Source organism: Chaetura pelagica, unplaced genomic scaffold (genome assembly GCF_000747805.2).
Source record: "Chaetura pelagica isolate M959 unplaced genomic scaffold, ChaPel_1.0 scaffold114, whole genome shotgun sequence".
Lineage (NCBI taxonomy): Eukaryota > Metazoa > Chordata > Aves > Apodiformes > Apodidae > Chaetura > Chaetura pelagica.
In genome coordinates, this window is record NW_009952968.1 from 169,493 (window position 1) to 177,444 (window position 7,952).

The following is a 7,952-nucleotide window of genomic DNA, read 5'->3' on the forward strand; positions in this document are numbered from 1 at the left end:
GGGCATTAAGGCTGCGCTGGCCGCACGGGGGTGGCTCGGCCATGGCTTCCAAGCGCCGCGCATCCCCCCCGAAACAGCCAGACGGCAAGGGCAAGAAGGTGAAAGAGGAGGATGATACCTGGAGCTCCACCTTGGCAGCCCTGAAAACTGCCCCGAAGGAGAAGCCCCCTGCCACCATCGATGGGCTGTGCCCCCTGAGCACAGCGCCAGGAGCCAGGGTGAGAGCGGGGCTGGGGTACCCACGAGGGGCTGGGATGGGGTGATGTGGGCAGGGAGGCATGGGAGAAGTCCTAGAGAAGTCCTAGTCCCTGCCCTGCTGACACAAGGGTAGCCCAAATTTCCCTTGCAAATCCCACTGTGTCCCCACCAGGACAGCTCTGCAGCCCCCATCCCCAAACGCTGCCCAGGTGCCAGCCTGGGCCATGCCACTTGCTGTAGGTCTATGAGGACTATGACTGCACCCTGAATCAGACCAACATCAGTGCCAACAACAACAAGTTCTACATCATCCAGCTCCTTGAGCATGATGGTGCCTACAGTGTCTGGAGCCGCTGGGGCCGTGTGGTGAGTCCACCTAAGCACTGCTCATCCTCCCCCATGGCTGTCCCCACCCTGTCTCGGGACCCTGAAGTTCAGGGATCAACCTGGTGGTCCCCATCCCTGAAATCCTGGTCCCAAAGCAAGCAACCAAGTGACCCTGCTATAGCTCCTTCTTGGGGAGGCTTCAAGGCTTTGCTCCAAGTGACAGGGTCAGCCTGGCTGGGGACATGACACCTCATTGCTATGGTGGGTGAACGTGACACCCCAACAAGGGATCCTGAGGTGTTCCCTACAGCTGGAGGGACCCCCAGACCTGGTTCTAGTGGCTTGGCATGTTCCTTGCTGTCCCACAGCATCCCCATTGCAGTTCTCCTGCTCCCTGGCTGCTCCCTCCGGCATGGGACTGTTGAAGCAGGGATGCAGGTGGGTCCTGACTGCTGCTTTCCCCTGCCAGGGGGAGGTGGGCCAGTCCAAGCTCATGCCCACTGCCTCCCTGGAGGCTGCCAAGAAGGATTTTGAGAAGAAGTTTCGGGAGAAGACCAAGAACAGCTGGGCAGCGAGGGAGAACTTTGTTGCCCAGCCAGGGAAATACACACTCATTGAGGTGCAGCCAGGGGCTGGGCAGGAGGTGGAGGTTGCCCTCAAGGTGAGTGTGCTGGACAGCTGGGGTGTCACCATGGTGGGGTGGTCCTCACATCCTGCTAGAACATCTGAGAGGCTCAGCAGGATGGGGTGGGCTTCAGGAGAGGTCTGGGTGCAAACGGAAATAGTCCACAATGGGAAAAAAGGGTTGGGATGGGAGGAGATCCCAAGTAAGCACCACGGGCATCTGTGTGCCGTCGGTGATGGAAAGTAGAGGCAACTCCTGCCTGTTGCTCTGCTGCCTGGGGACCAGGCTCTCCCCCACCACATCCCTGCAGCCTCCTGAAGGCTCACAGGTGTCAATGGTGATGTTTGGGGTCTGCAGGTGGATGGTGTGGATGGGGACAAGGTCTGCAAGCAGCGGATACTGCCCTGCACCTTGGACAAAGCCACGCAGGAGCTGGTGTCCCTCATCTTCAGCAGTGACATGTTCCGGGATGCCATGCAGACCATGAATATCGGCAGGTGATGGGTGGCATGGGGGGGCTCTGGGGGCTGGGGCAGGAAAGTGCAGGTGGATTCTAGAGCGTCCCCACTGACAGCCTGGCACTTGGTGGAACTGTGGACCCCTCGAGCCTATGTGTGCCCATGGTAATGCTGGATGTTCTTAGAAGTATCTGTGGGCCAAAGGAGGTGGACAGGCTCACCCATGCCCTCCTCTGCCCCCCTGGCCAGATGTGAAGAAGATGCCACTGGGGAAGCTGAGCAAGCAGCAGATTGCGAGGGGCTTTGAGGCTCTGGAGGAGCTGGAGGCAGCACTGAAGGATCAGCCCCCGCAGGCCGCCTGCCTGGAGGACCTCTCATCCCGCTTCTACACCATTATCCCCCATAATTTTGGGCGGGCACGGCCACCCCCCATCGACTCCCCCGAGCTGCTGCGTGCCAAGAAGGACATGCTGTTGGTGAGACGGCAGGGTGTCCCTCCCCAGGGAGGCAGAGAGGTGCTGACAGGAGGCTGGGCTTGCCCTGGTCCCCCAGGCACAGTGCCCGGTCTCTGTGATGTCCTCGATCTGTCCCTGCCAGGTGCTGGCCGACATTGAGGTGGCACAGAGCCTGCAGGCACAGAAGGTGAAGGAGGAGGAGGAGAAGGAAGTTGCCCATCCGCTGGATCAGGATTATGCCCTGCTCTGCTGCCAGCTGTCCCTGCTGGACCCAGCTTCCCGGGAATACCAGGTACCACTTGTGCCACAGTCCCCCATGTTTGGGAGCAACTGTGCCACGCCTGCGAGCACCCCAAAGGTTCCTACTGCCCCAGGGGGACTCTGAGCTTTTTGGCATGGCTGCCTGCTGTGACACCACTTTCCTGCCTCCTTCCCTGGCAGCTGATCCAAAACTATGTGACACAGACGGGACACAGACTCCGCATTCTCAACATCTGGCAGGTGGCTCGAGATGGTGAGGTGAGAATGAGATTATTATCCCTGTCGTGCAGTGATGAAACCCTGGTTGGGCCCCAGAATGGAGTTTTGTCTGCATTAGGGCTCCAGGTGTCTCCACCCGGGGGGACTTGAGCCCGGGTGGCCAGGGGCAAACAAGCAGCCACTCCCCTGCCCCTCCAGCCTGGCACTGGGGTTGGGGTGGTTGGGTGGCAGACTCCCACCGCCAGGCACCCACGTCTCCCGCCATGGGCAGCCCTTAGCTCTGCATCTCTCCAGGATGAGCGCTTCAAAGCCCATGATCTCCTGGAGCACCGGCGCCTGCTGTGGCACGGCACCAACGTGGCGGTGGTGGCCGCCATCCTGAAGAGCGGGCTGCGCATCATGCCCCACTCCGGCGGGCGCGTGGGCAAGGGCATCTACTTTGCCTCTGAGAACAGCAAGTCAGCCTGCTACGGTGAGGGTCCTGAGCCCACGGGCTTTGTGGGAGCCCAGATGCCTTCACATAACCCCTGCCGGGCAGCTGTGGGCATGGCAAGCCCCTTCCCTGCCATGGCAACCACTCCCTGCATGCTGGGATAACCTGGGCACAAGATGGGAATGCCAGAGTTGGTACCATCATCTCCATCCCCTTCTCTCATGGCAGTGGGCTGCACTTCCAAGAACATTGGAATTATGTTCCTGACGGAGGTGGCCCTGGGCAAGCTCTACCACATCACCTGTGATGACCCCACACTGCGTCAGCCACCCCCTGGCTATGACAGTGTCCTGGCCTGTGGCCGGACAGAACCGGGTGAGCCTGTGGCAGAAGGGGCTGGAGGGTCTGGGGGGTGGGGGGAGAGAGGCCAGATCTCGGACTTGACGTGGTGGTGGGGGCTGTCTTCTCCCCCAGACCCTGCCCAGGATGAGGAGATGCTGCTGGATGGCAAGAAGGTGCTGGTGTGCCAGGGCAAGCCCATCCCCATGCCCGCCTATCGTGACTCCTCCTTCAGCCAGAGCGAGTACCTCATCTACCAGGAAAGCCAGTGTCGGATCCGCTACCTTGTCCAGCTCCACTTCTGAGGGTGCCCAGGCACCCTGCCACCCTGTCCCAGCACCAGATGGTGATGCCCACCAGCCTGTAGCACAATAGTCTGGACTTTCCAGCCACCCCGCTTGGGGCTTGGCAAGAGACAGGCTGGGGTGGGGACACAGCTTGCTTTAAGCATGAATAAAAGCACCGTGTCTTGCACTGAGTGGTGCTTTCCTGCCCAGCAAGGTGGGTGTGGAGCAGGGAAGGGTGGTGGTGGGTCCCTGCAGGGGTGTTGTGGGGTGGCTCAGCAGGGGCTGCAGCCTGCTGTGGCCATGGGGTGCTGGCAGCCTTCAGGTGATAGCTGGTGGCTTTGTGTGCCAGGTGCCCTCATCACCTTAGCAAGGCATGTGGCTGGTGCCCATCACTGTGGCATCAGAGGACAAGCAAGATGTGCTGCCCTGCCTGGGCATGGAGTATTTCATCCATCCACCTGGAGGACAATCTCCTGCCATCCCTATGGTGCCATATGTGGTGCCATGCCTGGGGCTCTGCCCAGTCTGGCACCCGTGCAAGCCCCTCTCTGCACCCACATGTGCCCCCTGAGGACACATCCACGTCCCCAGGGTGCTGGGTAGAGGTGACTCTCAGCAGTATTATTACCTTGATGCCCTCTGGATGCTCCCCCCCCGGGGGGTACACAGGGCTCAGGGACACCCGCCCCCCTTCCCAAGTCCCCAGCGGGTGCTAGGACCCAGCAGCTGTCCCCGTGTCACCCCCAGGGCTGCAGGCAGTGCCGGCAGCGCCCGGGAGTGACAGCTGGTGCCATCCACAGCTGGCGGGTGACGAGTGGGTGACGGTGGGGGACGGGAACGTGGCCCTGTGCAGGGGCCAGCAGCCCCTCTTCTGCTGCAGCAGCCACGCTGGTGAGAAGGACCCTGGTGAGGAGCAGAGCATCACCCACCTCCCCAGGACCAAAGGTACACTTGGGTCTCCCCACCCACCCCGAGGTCCCCTGCAGCCAGAGCAAGGAGCAGGGATGGGGCAGGTGGGTTCATGCCGTCCCACCTCAGGGTGTGCTGGGGTGGCTGGAGCAGGGGATGGGTGATCAGCTTGGCAGGGGTCTCTGCAGGTCCTGGCAGTGCCATCCCTGGCCAGGTTTGGGATAGCCTGGATGCTCTGGGGCAAGCAGGGTACCATGACATCACCAGGCACCTCTCCCTGCTCCAGCATCTTGGAGGGGTTCAGATTGCCTCTGGGTTTCTCTGTGGCTCTTCTTCATTTTGGTTCTTCTCCTCCCTGGCAGGCAAGGAGAAGACAGAGGCCATGGTTATGGTGGGGTTTCCTTCTAAGGGATGCAGAAAAAGAGCCCTTGTTGCCCAGGCACCGGAGCTGCTGGCTTAGCCCTCAGGGGGATGGCAAGCCAAATGGGGCTGAACACCACAGACAGCTTAGAGCTGCTGTCCATCCCTGAGCAGTCCATCGCTCAGGATGTGGTGGGCCTCTTCTTCATGGTCCTGCTCACCCTCGTCGCCCTAGTGGCCAACACCGTGGTCATGATTGCCATTCTCAAAAGTCCCCTTCTCAGGAAGTTAATCTTTGTCTGCCACCTCTGCATGGTTGACCTCCTCTCTGCCATTTTCCTCATGCCCCTGGGGATCATCTCCAGCTCCTCCTGCTTCAACAGGGTGATCTACAGCACTGCTGAGTGCCAGGCCTTGATGTTCCTGAATATCTGCTTCATCAGTGCCTCCATCCTCACCATCTCCATCATCAGCGTGGAGCGATACTATTACATCGTGCACCCCATGAGGTATGAGGTCAAGATGACCATCAGGCTAGCGGTGGCCGGAGTCATCTTCATTTGGGTCAAGTCTGCTCTCATCCCTGTCTTGGCACTGGTGGGCTGGCCTCAAGGCAGTGGGGCCACCAGCGCCAGTCGCTGCACAGTCTACTGGAGTCCTGGGGCCCACAAGAAGGTTTTTGTGATCATCTTCAGCATTGTCTGCTTTGTCCTGCCCACCATCATCATCTTGGCTGTCTACTGCAGTGTCTACCGGGTGGCCCGGATGGCGTCCCTGCAGCAGGTGCCTGCAGCACAGGCAGCCGTGCCGAGACGCCGATCAGACTCCATCGCCAGCCAAGTGACCATCATCACCAGGAACCTGCCACTGCCCAGGCTGATGCCAGAGCGTTTTTTGGGAAGCAACAAGGCCATCCTCACCTTGGTCCTCATTGTGGGGCAGTTTCTGTGCTGCTGGCTGCCCTTCTTTGCTTTCCACTTGCACTCCTCTGTTGGTACGAGCACAGTACATGGTGGTCACGGGGAGATGGTGGTCACCTGGATTGCCTACTCCTCCTTTGCCATCAATCCCATCTTCTATGGGCTGCTGAAAAAAGGAGCTGGCCCGGCTCCGGCGCAGCTGTCTCAACAGGCCACTGGGCCAGGAGATCTGTCTTTCCATCTCGGAGGCTTCTGTTCAGGAAAACTTCTTGCAGTTCCTCCAGAGAGCGACTTGCACACTGGAGTCCCATGCCAGCTGCATCAGCCCCAGCCCCAGGAACAGGCTGGACCAGACCAAGATGGACTTCCCCATCCCAGGTCAAGTTCCTGAAGAGAGCAGCTGAGAAGTAGAAGGTCCTGTCCTGCCATGCTGGGCAGGATAGTGGGCAGGGAGCCTGCATGGATGGGCTCTCCCTGGGACATGGGATGCCAAGGGGCTCCTACACGTGGGCAAAGGAGGGGGCACCTCCATGTCTGTCACCCCACTGAGATGACTCAAGGCCAGCAGGGAAGAGCAGACGTCCCTTGCACCCTTCCCAGGAGCAATGACCCAGCTAACACCACTAACTCCAGTAACACCAGGGTCCCGGCCACTCACTGAGCCCAGGCAGCTGATGTGGAGCCCTCCACCCTTGGATGTTTAACCCCACACTAACATCAGGGTAGAGGAGCTCCTGTCACCTGTGAGTCTTATCCGAGGGACAGCACCCATGGGGCTGGCTCTGGCTGTGTCTGTATTTCTCCTGCTGGTGTGGCAACATGCGATGCCCATGGCCATGCCTGGCCGTGTCCCCTGCCCCACTCGTGGTGACTGGCAGGAGTTGTCTCCCAGGGGGGGATGCTGGCTGTCCAGGGGTCCGTGCCAGGCTGTTTATGGACACAGCTGCCCAGCTGAAGCCCAGCCAGAGGTGCCACGTGCCAGCCCAACTGGGCTGCCAGCCAGGGGTGCGCTGGGCTGGGAGAGGTGACACAGGCTGGTGGGGGAGGGGAGGGGGCATGTGTGGTGGCCCTGGGCAGTAGGAACTGGAGGGGACCAGGAGCCACTCTCCCTCTTTGGTCCCATTGCTTCTGCAGGGCTTGGAGACCCTTCTGTGGGGTTCCCAGTGGAAGCAAAGGGATTGGATCCTGCTGGGAGGATGCTGGAGGGGTACGTCCCCCCCAGCCTGCCCACAAAGCTCCCAGAGATGGTGCTGAGGTCCCAGGGATGGTGCTGATACAGTGGGTTGGAGAAGCCCCTGCCCCATGGCCTCTCAAACCACCCCATGGCAGGGAGGGGGCTCTGGGAAGACCCCCAGAGAGACAGGGGCTGAGGACCAACACCCCTCTGGCCACAGGGACACCCCTCCTGCCACCATCCCATGTCCCCAGGAGGTGGGGCTGCCCTGGCTGTGGGGGGTATGTCTCCACCCAGGGTGGGCCATATTATTATTTTTGTCTTGTAAATTTTATCTTTTTATTAAATCATTGATAAGTTACAAAGGAGGAAAAAATATAGACTTATATATACAGCATTTCCAAGCCAGCAGGGACTGGCTCTCGGATGGGGTTGCTGGGAGGCTACTGCCTCAGGGTGGTCTCAGGAGGGCCCCCCACCAGAGCCAAGGGATGAGGGACCCCCAGAGAGGCCAGGCAGCCCTTCATCCAGTGAAACCCTCCTTTTGGGTGCCAACCAGAGGGTGGGCAGGAGAGGGACAGCAGGGTGGGCAGGGAGAGGGGCAGGATGTGGGGGTCTCACCCCAGCACAGGGCACTGGGAGAAAGGACCCCAGCCCAGCAGGGACAGTCCCCCCATCCAATACCAGGGCACGTGGTCTCCGTGCAGGAAAATAGGGGAGGGGGACACAGCGCTGCCAGGATGGGCAGCAGGCAGCAGAGCAGCCCTTTCCTCCGGCGGGCATCACCACTGGGAAGACCCTTCCCTGGGGTAGGGGGCAAGGTGGGCCCTCCCTCTGGCAGGGGCTGGGGAGCAGGGTGGGCAGCAGGGAGGTGCCCCCAGCAGCGGGTGGCATCCTTGGGCCCCCTCTCCCACCCACCAGCAGGGCTCAGTAGGGTGAGAACTTCTGCCGATCGGCTTTCTTGGTGCCATTGGCCGCCGAGATCTT

General features: G+C 60.6%; 3 protein-coding genes across 3 annotated transcripts in view; 2 read left to right on the forward strand and 1 right to left on the reverse strand.

Moving 5' to 3' along the window:
* The first annotated feature begins 41 nt into the window (after nucleotides 1-41).
* On the forward strand, nucleotides 42-3,620 carry PARP3 (poly (ADP-ribose) polymerase family, member 3). The gene is made up of 10 exons (XM_009995803.1): nucleotides 42-218; nucleotides 439-564; nucleotides 995-1,186; nucleotides 1,508-1,643; nucleotides 1,858-2,084; nucleotides 2,206-2,355; nucleotides 2,505-2,582; nucleotides 2,838-3,015; nucleotides 3,205-3,351; nucleotides 3,451-3,620. Exons 1-10 carry the CDS (start codon nucleotides 42-44, stop codon nucleotides 3,618-3,620), a joined length of 1,581 nt encoding a protein of 526 aa, XP_009994105.1.
* Nucleotides 3,621-4,922: 1,302 nt separating this feature from the next.
* On the forward strand, nucleotides 4,923-6,195 carry GPR62 (G protein-coupled receptor 62). The gene is given in 2 exon segments (XM_009995823.1): nucleotides 4,923-5,959; nucleotides 5,961-6,195. Coding segments are annotated over 2 exon segments (1,272 nt in total).
* A 1,697-nt stretch (nucleotides 6,196-7,892) lies between these two features.
* Nucleotides 7,893-7,952, reverse strand: part of PCBP4 (poly(rC) binding protein 4) — a 4,090-nt gene continuing 4,030 nt past the window's right edge. Inside the window, exon 13 of the mRNA XM_009995824.1 lies at nucleotides 7,893-7,949. Coding sequence (XP_009994126.1) covers nucleotides 7,893-7,949 — 57 coding nt within the window. The remainder of the gene's footprint in view (nucleotides 7,950-7,952) is intronic.